The sequence below is a fragment of the Balaenoptera acutorostrata genome, chromosome 8 (assembly GCF_949987535.1).
Source record: "Balaenoptera acutorostrata chromosome 8, mBalAcu1.1, whole genome shotgun sequence".
NCBI lineage: Eukaryota > Metazoa > Chordata > Mammalia > Artiodactyla > Balaenopteridae > Balaenoptera > Balaenoptera acutorostrata.
The window spans coordinates 94,056,415-94,072,591 of NC_080071.1; the positions used below are offsets into that span (position 1 = coordinate 94,056,415).

Sequence of the window (16,177 nt, forward strand, 5' to 3'; positions counted from 1 at the left end):
CAGCCTCAGCCAATCAGAGGAGGCCTCTCCCGTTTAGACCTGGCCAATGAGGCGGCGGCCAAGGTTTTGTGGGCGTGCCCGCTCGTGCACAACCACTACAGGGGCGGCCCCGGGAGAAAGGGAGGGGCGCCCCTCGGAGGCCCCTAGGACCCGGGGGCGCCCGGCCGGCCTCCCGACGGCCCAAAATAGACACCGGGGCTGGGGGCCCGAGAGCAGGTCATGGAAGCGGAACGAGCCGGACGCCGCGGGGCCACCGCGGCCACCCCGCCGCTGTTCGTGCGCGTCGCCCCCTCGCTCTTCCTCGGGAGCGCGAGCGCCGCGGCCGCCCCGGAGCTGCTGGAGCGCGCGGGCGTCACCCTGTGCGTCAACGTTTCGCGCCAGCAGCCCGGCCCGCGCGCGCCCGGCGTGACCGAGTTGCGCGTGCCCGTATTCGACGACCCGGCTGAGGACCTGCTGGCGCACCTGGAGCCTACCTGCGCCGCCATGGAGGCCGCGGTGCGCGCCGGTGGTGCCTGCCTCGTCTACTGCAAGAACGGCCGCAGCCGCTCGGCCGCCGTCTGCACCGCCTACCTCATGCGTCACCGCGGCCTCACGCGGGAGCGGGCCTTCCAGGTAGGGCGGGACTTTCTCGTGGGCGGGGCTTCCGGCGGGAAGAGGCGGGGCCTTCTGGGCGGGCCAAGGCTCTAGGCAGGGGCGGGGGCCCGCTCGTGGGGGCGGGGCTTCGAGGAGAACCCGGTCGTAGGGGCGGGGTCTCCGGGCGTTGGGGATGCCCGCGGAGCTTGCGACCAACGCTGCGCGGTGTCCAGCCAAAGCCTTTCGTTTGCAGATTGTGAAGAGCGCCCGCCCGGTGGCCGAGCCCAACCCGGGCTTCTGGTCCCAGCTCCAGAAGTACGAGGAGGCCCTGCAGTCGCGGTCCCGCCTGCCCGAAGAGCCCTCGGGCGAACCCTAATGGGTCAGCCCTTGAAGACGGCCCAACCCCAAAGGGGGGCGCTTGGAGTTTCCTGCAGCCTCGGGGTGGGAAGAGGTAGTTCACGCACTGACGGGAGGGTGGTCTGTCTTCTCCTGCCTCACGTCCCACGGATTTTTTATTTTCTGCAACTTCCTGAAGGTCTCTGTCCCCCCTTGACGGTAGGGCAGGGGTGTGTCCACCGAGGAGAGAACTGAGAATCGTTCCTCCCCTGGTCAGCAGGTTTATTAGACAGAGCTTGGTCAGGAACATCAAAACCACTTGAGGAATTTTAGCCAAAAACACATTTACTACAGAGAGATGGAGGCCAGGGAGCCAAGGTCGGGAGATGGGGAAGTACAGGAGTCATGGAGACCCGCCACCCTGTTCCTCGCTGCCTTCCACTCTGATGTGGGCGACTTCTGGGGGGCTGCTGGCAGAACCTCGTGCCTGCCACCTGCTCACGCCACAGTGGCTTTCCCAAACCTCACACTGGTCCCATCACAGAACGCAACATGGGATCCAGCTGGTGAGGGCCCAGTTTCCAGACTTGTAGCTGCTGTGACACACAGTGAGGGTTCGAGGCTGTGTGACAGACCACCCAGTGTGGGCACCCTTGGGGGTCTCAGTGTCCGTACCCACCTCCTACCTTACTGGCCTCCCAGTTTCAGCAACAGCAGTGAGTCCCAGCCTAACATCCTGCAGCCAAGGTCATGTCAACAATGCAATGACCACCCATGTGTCTGAGCTTGTTGATTCCTCTTCTGGTTCAGAGGCACCCCACTTGGACACGCTACAGCCTAAAGACTATACTAGAAAATTAATCACCACCAACACTGCTTAAATAAGATAGTGGGGAAAGAGTAAAGGAAAAATTGGGTAACACATATGAGTTACAGATAATATAATACCGGGTTAATATACAAATATATACATAACAAGGTTATGAATAAAATACTGCAGTTGATGTTTATCATTTTCCTTGACCCTCAGCCAATGCCTCAGGTCCTGGTCTTTCCTAGGTGGGTGTCTGGAGCCTTCATCCTGAAGAGCCCTGAGCGGCCCTGCCTGCACTGGCGCTGCGGCCTCGGCGACCTCTGCCGTACCACCAGGGAGTCCTGGGAGGCATCAGGAGAACGCCCTGAGTTCCAGCGTCCTCCTCCTGGCCCCCCTGAGCAGCAGCAAAGCCCTGCTGCCCCTTGAAAGTCAGGATCAGGGAATTCCCTGGCGGTCCAGTGGTTAGGAGTCGGTGCCTTCACTCCTGGGGCCCAGGTTCAATCCCTGGTCAGGGAACTAAGATCCTGCAAGCCGCATGGTGTGGCCAAAAAAAAAAAGAAAAGAAAAGTCAGGATCAGTCACCTCACCCAGCAGAGCAACTCCTGATTTGAGGCTTGAGCCCCAAATGGTTAAGTGGTGTCTCAGTCCCCCGTCCAGGTGTGTCCCCAGATGGAAGCATCCTACCTGCAGATGAAGACCTCTGACCCAGCAGAGCCCAAAGTTGTGGGGATGGGAAGCTCACACTCTGTGAGTGAGGCACTGGGGTGGTTGTGAAAGGGTCTTCCTCCTCCCCAACCCTCTTGCTCCTGCACCTGGGCTTCCAGCTGTGACGGTCCCTGGCTCAGAGCACACACCACACCCTGCGGGTCAGCACCCAGCCTGGTGCTATGTCACCAATCGGCAGCCCCCATGTCCGAGAGCCACAGCCCTCGTCATAACCCAAATGCAGCTCTTCGTGGCTAACCCGACTTTCACACCGTTATGGAAGGCTTGCCAGCTGCCACTTACTCCCCACAAGCCCCTCATAGCTCGTGTCACTTTTTCATCAACCCCGTAAACAAGCTCCTGCTGTTGTCTCCACGTGGCGGGTGAGGCTCCAGTGGCTCCACCTGTAACCTCAGGTGAGCTGAGCGGTTTGCCCAGCTCGGAGGTGCGGAGCCAGGACCTGAGCCCACATTTTTACCCTGTGTGCTCATGACACCCTTGCTGGCACACCCCCTCACCTGCTGACCTGGCCCTGGGTGACAGGGCTGCCAGGATGTCAGAGCCTGGGCCAGGCTGAAGGACATCTGTGGGTCACATCAGCCTTTTGTCCCACCAGCTCCATTCTGAGAACCATCCAACTTTGGCTGCCACCAGAGGCCCAGGTATCCCTAGGACCTCTGACCCAGGGACAACACAGCCCCCATCTGAACACCACAGGCTTCCTGGAAGCCCTCCTGCCTCCGTGTCCACCCGCTGGCAAGTGAGGCCAGGGACCCACTCCCCTCCCAGTGCCAGCGCACTTGAATAGGGGTACCTAGTCCACGTGCATCAGGGGAAAGCTGGGGTGCAGGCGGAGTGTCAGCTGCATCAGCCCACCCAAACCAGCCAGGATTTGATCATCAAAAGGCTGGTGTATGAAAATTCCTACGGGAGAAACCCCAGCCTCTAGCAGTGCCGACTTGCAGGTTCCTCTCCCCTAAGCGGTTTGGGCTGGAGCGGGAGGAGGACTGCACCGCAGCCACCCTGGACCTTTGTCAGCAACGCGGTGCCCCCGCCCCCAGCACTGAAGGCAGTGTCCTCCACAGGACAGGAACAGGGTGGAGAGTGGAGACGACCCCTGTGGCCTTCGAAGTGGTAACAGCCCCTCTGGACCTGCAGGACTGCCCCATTCCACCCCTTCTGTGTGCGGAACTGGCCGCTGGGAGGTGCCCAGGAGAGAAGGGATGAGACCCAATCCCTGCTCACCCAAGTCCAGGGGACCAGGAGGGCGAGAAGCTCCCTGATGTTAACTTACCCTGTGTGCAGGTGGCTGGTAGACCTGCCTGCGGGTGCCTAGGGCAGGCTAGTGTGGGTGCCCACACACGGTCCTCCTGAAGGTCTTCTAACTCCAGCCCCACTGGCCTGGTGGGGGGTGGGTGGCTCCAAAAGGCTGGTCAAACTGGGAGTGCCATCTAAAGCACTCTGTCCTTGGCACCTGGGCAGGTGCTGGGCCACCTGAAGGCACAGAGGACTGATCAGACCCCAGTTCTCTTCCCTCTTGAGTCTCGGATGCAGGACTGAACCCCCTCCTCCAGGTGACTGGCGAGTTTGGGGTGGGGCCCCGATAAGGAGATTGTGTCCCCCCCCAGCTAAGATGGCACATAGGAAAAAACTGAAGAGATGCCTCGGTGCAGGTGCTCTGAATCAGTGAACATGTGTCCTCCCACTCAGGCATCCTTCCCACCCAGCCCCCCACCCGGGGAGGAGGGCAGACAGGATCACATGGATGACAGATTGGGATACTGAGCCCAGAAGGATCAAACGCTACTCGGGGATGCCATCGAGGTCAAGTGCGTTGTCAGTCAGGCCCCAACTTTGCCACAGGGAGACTGATCAGGGGAGAGAGGTGGGTTGGATTCCAGGCCAAAAAGCCCCTTCTCCCTAAGGGTCTGACTTCTTACGCGATGATGACAGCAACATCTTGGTGCCCCTCTGGTTCCATGGCTTTGAGATCCCCCTGATGCTAGCTCTTTGAGCACCCTCGCTGGTCTGCAGGCATCCCCTCTGAGCCTAAGTCTCTGGACAGACCTGGGCGAGGTGGAACGGGGACAGGCAGGCCAGGTCCTGTTACTGCCCAGCACTCACCTATACAATCTTCCTCCAGGGCCCCGACAGCCCTTAAGGCAGCACTGTCCAGCACAACTCTCTACAATGATAGGCTATCTGCTCTGTCGAGGATGGCTACCACTAGCCAGACACTACCCTCCAAACACACACGGAGACCTTGAAATACGGCTAGTGCAACTGAGAGACTGAACTTCTAATTTAATTTAAATCTAAATAGCTACACTGGGCTTCCCTGGTGGCGCAGTGGTTGAGAATCTGCCTACCAATGCAGGGGACACGGGTTCGGGCCCTGGTCTGGGAGGATCCCACATGCCGCGGAGCAACTGGGCCCGTGAGCCACAACTACTGAGCCTGCGCGTCTGGAGCCTGTGCCCCGCAACAAGAGACGCCGCAATAATGAGAGGCCCGCGCATCGCGATGAAGAGTAGCCACAACTAGAGAAAGCCCTCGCACAGAAACGAAGACCCAACACAGCCAAAAATAAATAATAAATAAATAACAAATAAATTTTAATAAATAAATAAATAAACAAATAAATAAATAGCTACACTTATCTGACAGCACAGCCTTAAGGTTCTCGAGCACCGCCATGCACCATATGGCACGTAACACAGACCACTGGTCTCACAGAGGATTGGGTCCGGTGTATGGGAATCATTCCATCATTCCTGGGGCCAGAGGTTCCCGAATGGACGAATAACACAGTTCCAGACGCCACACTTCCCAGCTTCCCTGACCCAGGTGTCCCAGCAGTCGCTGCCCCAGGAACCTGGCCCGCAGCATCGCTGAGGGATCGGGCATCCTGACTCCCGGGGTCTCCCAGACGCGAGCCGGGTAGGAAGCGCAAAGGGCTGGGGAGACCGCAGGGCCACTCCGCCGCCCGGCGCACCCCGGCTCGAAAGCGCCCCGCCCCCCACCCCACCCCCAGCACAGTGCCCCGGCCACCTGCACACGGCAGCTGCAGCCCCATGCACCGCACCGGCTCCCGGCCCAGCCCTGGCACAGCGCCCCCGGCCCCACGCACAGTGCCCCCGGCTCCCCTGTGCCCCCGCCCCGCACAGCGCCCCGGGCTCGCGGTCCTAGCCCCGCTCTCGGCTCCTCGGTCTCCCCGTTCACAGCGCCCCCGCTCACTGCGCCCCCGGCTCCCCGGTCTCCCCGCGCACAGCGCCCCCGGCGGCGGCCGAGCGGAGCCCGAGCGGGGCGGCGCACGGCGCGGGGCCGGGCCGGGCGGCTCCCGGCGCGACTTCCTGTTGTGCCCTCGCCCCGCCGCCACCGCCGCCGCCGTCTCCCGGCGCCCATCGCCCGCTCCCCGCGGCCCGGCGCGGCCGCTGCCCATGGATTTCACCTAGCGCGGCGGCTATGGCGGCGCAGTGCTGCTGCCGCAAGGCGCCCGGCGCCGAGGCCGCGCCCGCGCGTCCGCCGCCCGAGCCGCCGCCCGCCCTGGACGTGGCCTCGGCCTCCAGCGCGCAGCTCTTCCGCCTCCGCCACCTGCAGCTGGGCCTGGAGCTGCGGCCCGAGGCGCGCGAGCTGGCCGGCTGCCTGGTGCTCGAGCTGTGCGCGCGGCGCCCCGCGCCCCGCGCGCTCGTGCTCGACGCGCACCCGGCCCTGCGCCTGCATTCGGCCGCCTTCCGCCGCGCCCCCGCCGCCGCCGCCGGCGAGCCACCCTGCGCCTTCGCCTTCGCTGCACCCGGGCCGGGTCCCGCGCCGCTGCCCCCGCTGCCCGCCTTCCCCGAGGCGCCCGGCGCGGAGCCCGCATGCTGCCCGCTGGCCTTCAGGGTGGACCCTTTCACGGACTACGGCTCCTCGCTCACCGTCACGCTGCCGCCTGAACTGCAGGCGCACCAGCCCTTCCAGGTCATCCTGCGCTACACCTCGACCGACGCCCCCGCCGTGAGTCCCCCGTCGCCGGGTGGGCGCTGGGGCGGTGGGCTGGTCGCCGGGTCGTTTCCAGGCGGCTTCTCCCCGCGCTGCCGCCAGGCTAGGGAGGGCGTTAATGTGGGCTCTGCGCCTGAGGCACCTGCGGAGAGATGGGGCCGGCCTGGCACTTCCCCACCTGGCTCCGGAGTCCTGTCCAGGTGCCTGCAGTGCTTCCCAGCTGGTGCCCGGGGAGCCCGTAGGAACCTTGGACCGAGCGAGAGCCTGGGTGCTGGCCCTGGACCGTGGGGACAGGGGACAGCATGCCACCACGGGAAGCCTCTCCTTTCAGGTGTGCAGGGACTGTCCCTGCCTGGGGACAGGGACAGCTTCTGGTGAGCACACGCCAAGCCATACATCTGAGGGAGCCTGGCACTGAGAAGCAGGCCAGGCAGTGTCAGATGTGGAGGGGCCTCCGTGTGACCTGGCCCTCAGAGGACTGTTCCCTGGAGGTGGCAAGAGGGACAGACCTGGCGGAGTGGGAGGCGGAGAGGCCCGGGATGGCTCTAATGCTTCAGGCCCCCTGGGGACCGGCGGGTGCATCGGCAGGGTTGCCCCATGTCCCCAACACAGACACAGGTAGGCTCTGCGGGGCTTTGGACGTGGAGCACCTGCCGCCCCAGGGGCTCAGCAGGAAGGCTGGGCGGCCCAGGCTGGGTCCTGTGGCTGCAGCGCTCCTCCACCTATGCATAGGAGGGCTTTCAGGATGGAGCAGGGCCTTCCGTTCTGGCAGCATGGGGGTTCCTGGGTCTCCGTGTGAACAGCACACTGTGACACTGCCCGCCCCAAACACACACACACACACACACACACACACACACACACAACATACACGTAGCTCTGGGCGGCCCCAGAAGTTTCCATGTGTCAGTGCCCCCGGCATGTAAATGGATAGGGTGATGCACAGGTGGCACAGAGGCATCAGGTCAGAAGCCATCAAGGTGACACCTGGACAGGAAGAGCCTAGAGCAGACACACACCTACGGGCTTCCTGCATGATTCCCAGGAGCCCTCAGCTGCCACCTCACCTCCTTTGTGAGCTTCCGTGGGTGTGCTGGCCTGGCCCTTGGCCTGCTGGGTTGGCACCTGCTGGGGTAGCCTGGGTCTCTGACAGCGGCATGTGTGCCTCCCACTGCAGCCGTGAGAACAAAGGGGTATGATCCTCCCTGACCTCGATCTGTGAACTTGGAGCCCACGTGTCTGGTCCACCCAGGACTGGCAGAGTGGTGGGACTAGGGCCCATAACAGGCCACCCTTGCTGGCCTGACCATACCCCCAGCAGCCTGACCATGGGGGCCTGTCCCCAGCATGAGCCAAGGGCTACCTGCAGAAGGACCCACTGCGGGGGGAGTCTCCTTAAATGCAGATTCCTGGGTCCCAGCCCCAGGAAGCTCTTTGGCAGGGCCCAGGAGTCTGCATTTTTGAACAGGCTCCCCAGACAGGCCTTCTGAACATCTGGGGCAGCCCTGGGGGTCCGCAGAAGAGGAAGGTACCGCTGCAGACCCCTCACCGTGAGAAGACAGAGACATAGCGGCCCAAAGGAAGTTTTGAGGACGTCTGTGAACGCTGACAGTGGTCTGGCTGAGTCTGCAGGAACTGGATAGGCAGCCCTGCCGAGCCTGGGCGTCTGCTAAGATCTGGGGTCTGCACGACAGGCAGCCCCTCCTGGGTCTGGGGTCTGGGGTTTGCGGGGTAGGGAGCCCCACTTGGGTCTGGGGTCCTCCACGTCTGTGGTCTCAGCACAGACAGCTCGCAGCGGCAAGCGGCTGTGGTTACGCTCAGCCGTGGATTGCTCAGACCTGTCACTTGCAGGGGGCTGGGGTCCTTCCGTAACGGCCCTGGGAGAGCCTGCGTGCGCTCGGTCACTAAAGTAGACGAGGGACAGTCCAGTTGGCTTCAATGATCGTGTCGTCCCGGCAGAGGGGGCGTGAGAACAGATTTGGGGCCCCACGGAATGGCTGCAGTTGGGTTGGGGGAGCTCCCCCAGGCTGCGTGCGGACCTTCCTGGAGACCCCGGAATGTTTGGCCGGAGTTGAGAGGGGGTGTCTTGCAGTGGCCCTAGGGAGGCTGGGGGCAGTGGTGGGCACGAGGGTGCGAGGGAGGGCTCCCTCGTGGGGGTGGGGCCTGGCCTCGGCATCTGGGGGGCGGTTGGCTGCGAGGGCGACAGTGTCCGGCAGGCGTGGAAGCAGGTAGGCGGCACGGCACCGAAGAGCACCCCCGTCCTGGGCCCCCGTGGCGTCCCCGGGCCACCAGCGCCGCGCAGTGGCGGCATCTTCCGGGCAGGGGCCGTTTCCTTGCGCAGCGGCCCTGCAGGGCGTCCTCCCCACTCCTGCCCCGAGCCCACGCCCGCCCCCGACGGCTGCCCTTCCCGAGGACACCGTGCGTGGTGTCAGGTCCTGTGCGGAGGTCCCCGTCCGTCCTGCCGACGAGCGAGGCACCCACCAGTGCTGGCCCGCCCGGGAGGTGGGTGCCTGGGCGCTGGTGGCCGCTGCGGGGTCTGTCCACAGGGCTCCGGCCGTGGCCCCAGCGGCCCTCCCCCGGGCTGCCGCTTTCCCGCCCGTCCCCTCCGAGAGCCCGGCCTGAGCTCCCTGCCCACAGGCCCTGGCCTGGAGCCCTTCTCCCCACGGGGGGGGGGGTCCCTCCCTGTGAGGCTGCGCCATTTCCAGGGGTGGCCCTGGGCTCAGGCGTACGTGGGGGTCACCAGGAAGCACTGCTTTCCCCGCACGTCCACATTCCCAGCTCCCTTTCCTGGCTGAGACCGGGTTTGCTCCTGCCTGTGAGAATTTGGACTCGGGTGCTCTGACCGTCTCAGTTTCCCTCTGGCAGCTGGCGTGAGGGGCACAGGCTGGGGGACTCCCTGGGTGCACGGCCTCCCACCTGGAGAGACGCCTGGCCCTGGTGGTGAAGCACAGGCCACACTCTGTGTCAGCTGCCCTGCCTGCCCAGGGTGGGCAAGCGATGGTGCCCAGGAGCTGCTGTTGGCCCTGGACGAGCCCAGTCAGGCCATCCCCTCCTGGGCCCTTCCTTATTCCCTCCCTCTCCAGCTGCTGCTGGGGCAGCCCTGGGCCTGGAAGCCTGAGAAGGACAGGGGGGAGGGGGCCACTTCCCAAGGCCTTGCCCTCTCCAGGAACTCGGCTTAGCTTTCAGGAATCAAGGCTGGGCTGGCAGGGCTGTTCTGGCATCCCCACGTGCTGCTCTCTGTGGGGCAGGGCCCCCAGGCTCCCCCCATTCCCTGTGTGCCTCGGGTGCCCCCGCCTCACTGGTACAATGAGGGCCGTCAGCCAGCAGCTCTGGTCTCCAGGAGGCCTCAGCCCACGTGATGGGGAGGGCGTCACTGGCCAGAGCCCAGGGGCCGTCGGCTGATACCCTGCCCACCGCCCACTGCAGATCTGGTGGCTGGACCCAGAGCTGACCTACGGCAGTGCCAAGCCCTTCGTCTTCACCCAGGGCCACTCCGTCTGCAACCGTTCCTTCTTCCCGTGCTTCGACACGCCCGCCGTCAAGTGCACCTACTCGGCCGTTGTCAAGGTCAGCGCCCACCAGCAGGCCCCGCTCCTCACTCTTACCTGCCCGAGTCTGGCCCCAGCTGCCACCGGGACCACTGTTCTAGAAGGAGCCCACCCTCCTGACTGTGCAGGAGGGGGCAGCCTGATAGGGTCGGGGTCCTGGACCCAGGATGAGCCAATAGGACCCTGACGAGGGGAGGGCACAGACGGAGTCGCTGGGTCCCAGGGCTCCTGGCCTGAGCGTGGCAGCACCCCTACGCCCACCCGACTCCCGACTGGGGCAAGAGGTGTGCAGACCAGGAGCGTGGGGTTCCCTGAATAGTGTGGGGGGACCCCTGATGGGGCTGAGAGGGTCCCCGACAGTGACGTGGCTACCTGGTCCAGGTGGCAGGGCTTCCCGTCGGGGACGTGGCATCCCCTACCGTGAATGTGGGGCTTCTGACCGGGCTGTGGACTTCCCACCGGGGACACGGGGTGCCCTGACGGGGCGTGGGGCTCCCCATCGAGGACACAGGGTGCCCTGATGGGTGGGGCCTCCTCGAACACAGGCCCCGTCGGGGGTGCAGGTGCTGATGAGTGCCACACAGAGCACCTACGTGGAGGAGGAGGGCGTCTACCGCTTCCACATGGAGCACCCCGTGCCCGCCTACCTCGTGGCCCTCGTGGCCGGGGACCTCCAGCCGGCAGACATCGGGCCCAGGTAGGGCCGCCTCTTGCTTCCTGCAGCCGCTGCTGCCGCCCGGAGTCCAGGCCTCGGGGAGATCCTACCGTGGGCCGGGTGTGCGGCCCGCGTCTGCAGCTGCCCGGCGGAGGACCCCACATGCCATATCGCCACTCCCCGGGGCCGTCCCTGCCAGGCTCCTCTCACTCCCGTGCACCCCCAGACCTGGAGGCTGGGCTTCCGGCCTCCCCAGCGCCCTGCGCAAGCTGGTCCTCCTGCCGGGCCGGGCCGCCGCTGGACATAGCCTCACGCCTGTGTGGGCTCCTTCGACTCAGAGACAGAAGGAGCCAGCGGCCCCTCGCGTGTGGCCTGGCCCCCACTGTGGGAAGGGCCTGCGTGGTGGCAGTGAGTGAGGCAGGGCGCGGGCAGCAGCTGGGCGGTGGACCAGGCCAGACTAGGTGTAGGTGGTGTTTGAGCCCAGAAGCAGAGGGAAGGCCTCGTGGGGTGAGCGGGATGGGGGCTGGTCGGCCCCCACCCACCCTCTCCCCTGTGACAGGAGCCGCGTGTGGGCTGAGCCGTGCCTCCTGCCCACGGCCACCAGCAAGCTGTCAGGCGCGGTGGAGCAGTGGCTGAGCGCAGCCGAGCGCCTCTACGGGCCCTACCTTTGGGGCAGGTACGTCCTGGGGCACCTGGGAGCCTGGCTGACTGCAGGAGGGGTCAGAGGGCAAGTCCCCACCCTACCGAGAAGCAGCGGGAGCCCCTGGTGGGGGGCCTTGTCTGACCTGGGGAAGAAGTGATGCTCACTGCCTGGGCCCCGGCCCTCTCATGGTCGCCCCCCACCCTGGGCAGGTATGACATCGTCTTCCTGCCCCCCTCCTTCCCCATTGTGGCCATGGAGAACCCCTGCCTCACCTTCATCATCTCCTCCATCCTGGAGAGCGACGAGTTCCTGATCATCGACGTCATCCACGAGGTGGCCCACAGCTGGTTCGGCAACGCCGTCACCAACGCCACGTGGGAGGAGATGTGGCTGAGTGAGGGCCTGGCCACCTACGCGCAGCGCCGCATCACCACCGAGACCTACGGTACCGCCCGGGCCGGAGGAGGGGCGGCAGGGGCACCGCCGTGGCCTTGTGCAGGCTGGGCTACCAGGGCCATCTGGGCACTGTGTGCGGGGCTGGGAGCCCAGCCTGGCCCCCGGGGTGCGGTCCCCCTGCCGTGTGTGTGTCCAGATGGGTGGCCGGGGGTCATCTCCACAAGGCTCAGGGCAGCAGCCTCCACCTGCCCCGTCCAGGTGCTGCCTTCACCTGTCTGGAGACAGCCTTCCGCCTGGACGCCCTGCACAGGCAGATGAAGCTCCTCGGTGAGGACAGCCCAGTCAGCAAGCTGCAGGTCAAGCTGGAACCAGGTACCCACTGCCACCGGCCCTGCTCTGGGCCCCGGACACGTCACCCTGCAGGGCCTCCTTGCCCCCCCCCACGCTAACTCTGGCTGGGCGTCCCTGTCCCCACCGTGGCATCCCTGCAGAGGCCAGGTCAGGGGCCCCTCAGCCTGCCACTGCCTCTCACGGGCTCTGAGCACCCGTCACCGTGGTGTGTGGGCTGAGGTCTCCACCGAGGCCCCCCGGGTAGGGCGGGCCCCATCTCCGCACTCCTGGGACATCCAGATGTGAGGGACAGCGGCCCTCTTCCCGCTCCACACAGCACCTGACCGCCAACCTGCCCCCGTCCCTTGGGACGTGGGAGGGTCAGGGCACTGCCCAGAGCCATGGGTGTTCCGCTCACAGGGGTGAATCCCAGCCACCTCATGAACCTGTTCACTTACGAGAAGGGCTACTGCTTCGTGTACTACCTGTCGCAGCTCTGCGGGGATCCCCAGCGCTTTGACAGCTTTCTCCGAGTGAGCGGCCCCCTCCCTGAGACAGGCCCCGCACGCCCCCCTCGTCTCTGCCCCAACTCCCAGGGCTGCCCTTCTCCCCTGGTGGTGGGGATGGAGTGGCGGGGGCCTGTGAGCGGAGCTGGGACGAGGCCTTCTCTCCGGGCAGTGCCTGGGGTGCTTCCTCCCCTCCCTCCCTCCCTCCCAGTTCTGACCACTTGGCAGGGCCCATGGGGCAGCAGCGGGTGCCTCCGCGGCACCCTGGGCCCTGCACACCGCTCTGTGCAGACGCCTCAGTGCGGTGGCCCTTTCCGGCTGTGCAGGCCCCAGCTGTGGGGTGGGTGGTGGGATGGTGGTGGTGTGCCCAGCCCCCAGGCCAGCCGAGCCCTGCCCCTGCCCCAGCAGGCCTACGTGGAGAAGTACAAGTTCACCAGCGTGGTAGCCCAGGACCTGCTGGACTCCTTCCTGACCTTCTTCCCGGAGCTGAAGGAGCAGAGCGTGGACTGCCGGGCAGGTGAGGCCCACCGCCTGCCACGGGTCTGCAACCGGCTAGCCCTCGGCCTGCCAGGGAGGCGGCGGGTGTGTGGGCTCCACCGCACAAGATGCCCCCTCTGCCTGGAAGAAATTCCCTCGGGTTCATCCGTCCTTCCTGCAGCCACCCTCGCTGGACAGTGTGGGCCTCGGGCTGGACACCATAGGAGCAGAGAGGAGGGTGTGCTTCCCAGCACGGAGGTGGCAATTAGCCCAGGAAGACCTGATTAAGCAGTCCCAGAAAGAGGTCCCCGGAAACTGCCAAGGGCCTGGGGCAGGATCTGCGAGACAGAGAGAGGTTTGCCTGAGAGCTAGCTGAAGGCAGCTGGCCTGCGTGCGAGGCTCACGGGGGTGTCCCTGGTCCAAGGGCTTGGGGGCCAAAGAAGAGACTGGAGAGTCTGACGTCTAGGGAGAAGCCAGGGCTTGCTCTAGGGCAGTGAGGTGTGGCTGGGAGGTGTGGGCAGGGGGACCCTGTGTTTGGGAAGGTTTGGTCAGTGCTCCAAGCGCTTTTGGGAGCGGGCGATGGGCAGAACCTGCCCCCACGGCTGCCCAGCTCCAGGGTTTTAAAGCAGGAACATCGTTTTCGCAGGGTGGTGCCCCCTCCCCCTCGTGGGGCAGAGCCTATCCCGCCACCTCCCCTCCATGGGTTTACAGTGCCTCCTTGTCTTCTACCCAGGAGAGGCGTGGAGGGCCAGGGATCCCTCAGTCACCAGCTCGAGCCTCTGTGTGCCCCTTCGCCAAAGCCGCCCCAGTGGTTTGGAGTGGCAGGGGCTAGAGGTGACCCCAGCCTCCCCAGACGGCCCCCGCCCTCGGGGCTCCCAGGCCCCAGAACAGTCACACCCAGGCACACCCTCGGGGTCTGGGGTCTCCTGAGCAGGCCTGCTCGGGACCCCAGGGTGGCGTCTCCCCTGCAGGGCTGGAGTTTGAGCGCTGGCTGAATGCCACGGGCCCCCCGCTGGCCGAGCCAGACCTGTCTCAGGGATCCAGCCTGACCCGGCCCGTGGAGGCCCTCTTCCAGCTGTGGACCGCGGCGCCCCTGGACCAGGCGGCCGCCTCCGCCAGCACCATCGACATCTCCAAGTGGAGGACCTTCCAGACGGCGCTCTTCCTGGACCGGCTCCTGGACGGGTCCCCGCTGCCCCAGGGTGAGTCCTGCAGCCAGCGGGGTGGTGGGGGAAGGGAGGGGCCGGTGGTGGGAGAAGGGAGGGGCCGGCTGGCCTGACCTGCCCGTGGCCGGCAGAGGTGGTGACGAGCCTGTCCAAGTGCTACTCCGCCCTGCTGGACTCGATGAACGCCGAGATCCGCATCCGCTGGCTGCAGATCGTCGTCCGAAACGACTACTACCCCGACCTCCACAGGGTGCGGCGCTTCCTTGAGAACCAGGTGCAGCCACTGGCGCGGGCCCCGCCCCGCCCCGCCCCGCCCCCGCCCCCGCCCAATCAGACTGGGCATCCCAGAGAATGGGGTGGGGAAGACGTTGCGTCGGGGCTGGCAGTGGGGGGAAGAGCGCACACCCCGCGGGGCCTTGGGGAGGCGGTGCCCAAGGGCCAGGCTGGGAGCAGAGTCCGGGGTGGGGGTCTGGGCCCACTGGGCCCTGGGCGTGGACAGCCGGGGCATCTGAGCTCCTCAGAGGCCCTAAGACCCCAGGCCTGCAGGGGCCCGGCCTCCCCACTCCCCAGACCTGTCCCCCGGCAGTGCCCCCCTAGCCCTAGCTCCCTGGAGATGGGGCCTCTACAGAGGCCTGCAGTGGCGGAGGCAAGGACAGTGGGGTGCGTGCTGCGGCAGTGTGAGTGCAGCCCTGGGGCCGGCGGGCGGGAGGGGCCGGGGAGCGGCCAACGTGACAAGCGGCCGCCCGCAGATGTCCCGCATGTACACCATCCCGCTGTATGAGGACCTCTGCACCGGCGCCCTCAAGTCTTTCGCCCTGGAGGTCTTCTACCAGACGCAGGGCCGGCTGCACCCCAACTTGCGCCGGACCATCCAGCAGATCCTGTCCCAGGGCCTGGGCCCCGGCACAGAGCCCAGCGTGGAGCAAGGCGGGGCCAGAGCGGACTCGGAGGCGGACGCGGGTGCACCAGCCCTGCTGCTCGGGGACGAGGCCCCCGGCAGCGCCATCTCTCTCAGGGATGTCAACGTGTCTGCCTAGCCCTGACTTCCCGACACCACGATTGTGCCTTCTGGGCCCCGGCCCACCGTGACCGCGCCTCAGCCTGGCCGGGAGCTCTGCCGGGCCCGCGCACCCCTCCTGCAGGCTCTCTGGGGCCCCCCCGGGGCCGGCCAATGCCAGGGGACCTGGTCCCCCCAGCCCTCTTGCACTGCAGGCCTGGAGCGGCCAGCACACGCCACACCCTCCTGTCTCAACACTGACTGCCAGGCGCTGCCCCTGGGTCGATGGCGACCGCCACACCGTGCCTTACATCTGCCGAGGGCCCGGGCCACGCTGTCCCCCCAGCGTGCTTCCTCCCCGCGGACCCCACCCCCCACCCCCGGGGATGGCAGCCTCGGTTGGCCCCCGGCAGAGGACGCAGACATGCCCTCCGTGTGGGGGGAAGGGACACCGAGGAGAGGGTGGATGTCCCTGGGGAGGGGCCCCCGGAAAGCCTTAGCTCCTCAGGGAACACGGGATCACAGGATCCCAGGCCCCAGGGGGAGTGGGACGGGACAGTCTGTCTTGGGGCTGCCTGGGGCCAGTGCAGCAATAACACACAGGGAGGGGCAGGCGGCGCTGGTGCTCTTTCTAGGCCCACCCTGCTGGAAGAGGCCTGGGGAACCCAGTGCTTAGAGCCGGGCCCCCCAGGGGACCACTGTGCAGGGTCACCGTGATTGTCCCATTAAACCTCCACTCTGCAAACTACCTCCCGGCCTGTTCGTCCCAGCTCCTTCACACCTGCCCAGCTGCCGTGGGGCGGGGTCCTGAGCTGGTCACCGCCGGACACTCAGGCTCCCGGCCAGAGGCCGGAGGGGATGGGTAGGGCTGAGGCTCTTCTCTGCCCCCAGCCCCTCCTGACCATCCCAGCTCTGCCCTCGGAAGCCCCCGATCCTGCCCGGCAGCCCTGGGGGTCTGAGCACCAGCGGCACCCTCCACCCTCCCCAGCCCCTCCCCCCCCAGCCCCAGACCCCCAAACACCAAAGCAAGGAGGCCACTTGTCACCACCC

The 16,177-nt window shown here is 66.0% G+C and overlaps 2 protein-coding genes and 1 long non-coding RNA gene across 4 annotated transcripts; 2 read left to right on the top strand and 1 right to left on the bottom strand.

Annotated features, from left to right (window-relative positions):
- The first annotated feature begins 83 nt into the window (after positions 1–83).
- On the top strand, positions 84–1,938 carry DUSP28 (dual specificity phosphatase 28). The gene is made up of 2 exons (XM_057551774.1): positions 84–612; positions 827–1,938. Exons 1-2 carry the CDS (start codon positions 220–222, stop codon positions 947–949), a joined length of 516 nt encoding a protein of 171 aa, XP_057407757.1. The 5' UTR covers positions 84–219; the 3' UTR covers positions 950–1,938.
- Positions 1,893–5,067, bottom strand: LOC114238218 (uncharacterized). The gene is made up of 3 exons (XR_003623642.2): positions 4,369–5,067; positions 3,723–3,922; positions 1,893–2,247 (listed from the first exon to the last, which is right to left on the bottom strand). It is a non-coding gene; the product is annotated as an uncharacterized LOC114238218 (long non-coding RNA).
- A 692-nt stretch (positions 5,068–5,759) lies between these two features.
- RNPEPL1 (arginyl aminopeptidase like 1) lies at positions 5,760–15,875 on the top strand. Of its 2 annotated transcripts, none has more exons than XM_057551772.1 (11): positions 5,760–6,424; positions 9,836–9,976; positions 10,503–10,654; positions 11,172–11,288; positions 11,465–11,700; positions 11,910–12,023; positions 12,402–12,514; positions 12,893–13,004; positions 13,936–14,166; positions 14,262–14,404; positions 14,880–15,875. In XM_057551772.1, the coding sequence occupies exons 1-11, from the start codon at positions 5,894–5,896 to the stop codon at positions 15,165–15,167; spliced, it is 2,178 nt and encodes a 725-aa protein (XP_057407755.1). In that variant the 5' UTR covers positions 5,760–5,893; the 3' UTR covers positions 15,168–15,875. The 2 variants fall into 2 exon arrangements, with proteins under 2 accessions (XP_057407755.1, XP_057407756.1); XM_057551773.1 differs by having other exon boundaries at positions 5,764–6,424; positions 12,896–13,004.
- The last annotated feature ends 302 nt before the right edge of the window (positions 15,876–16,177 follow it).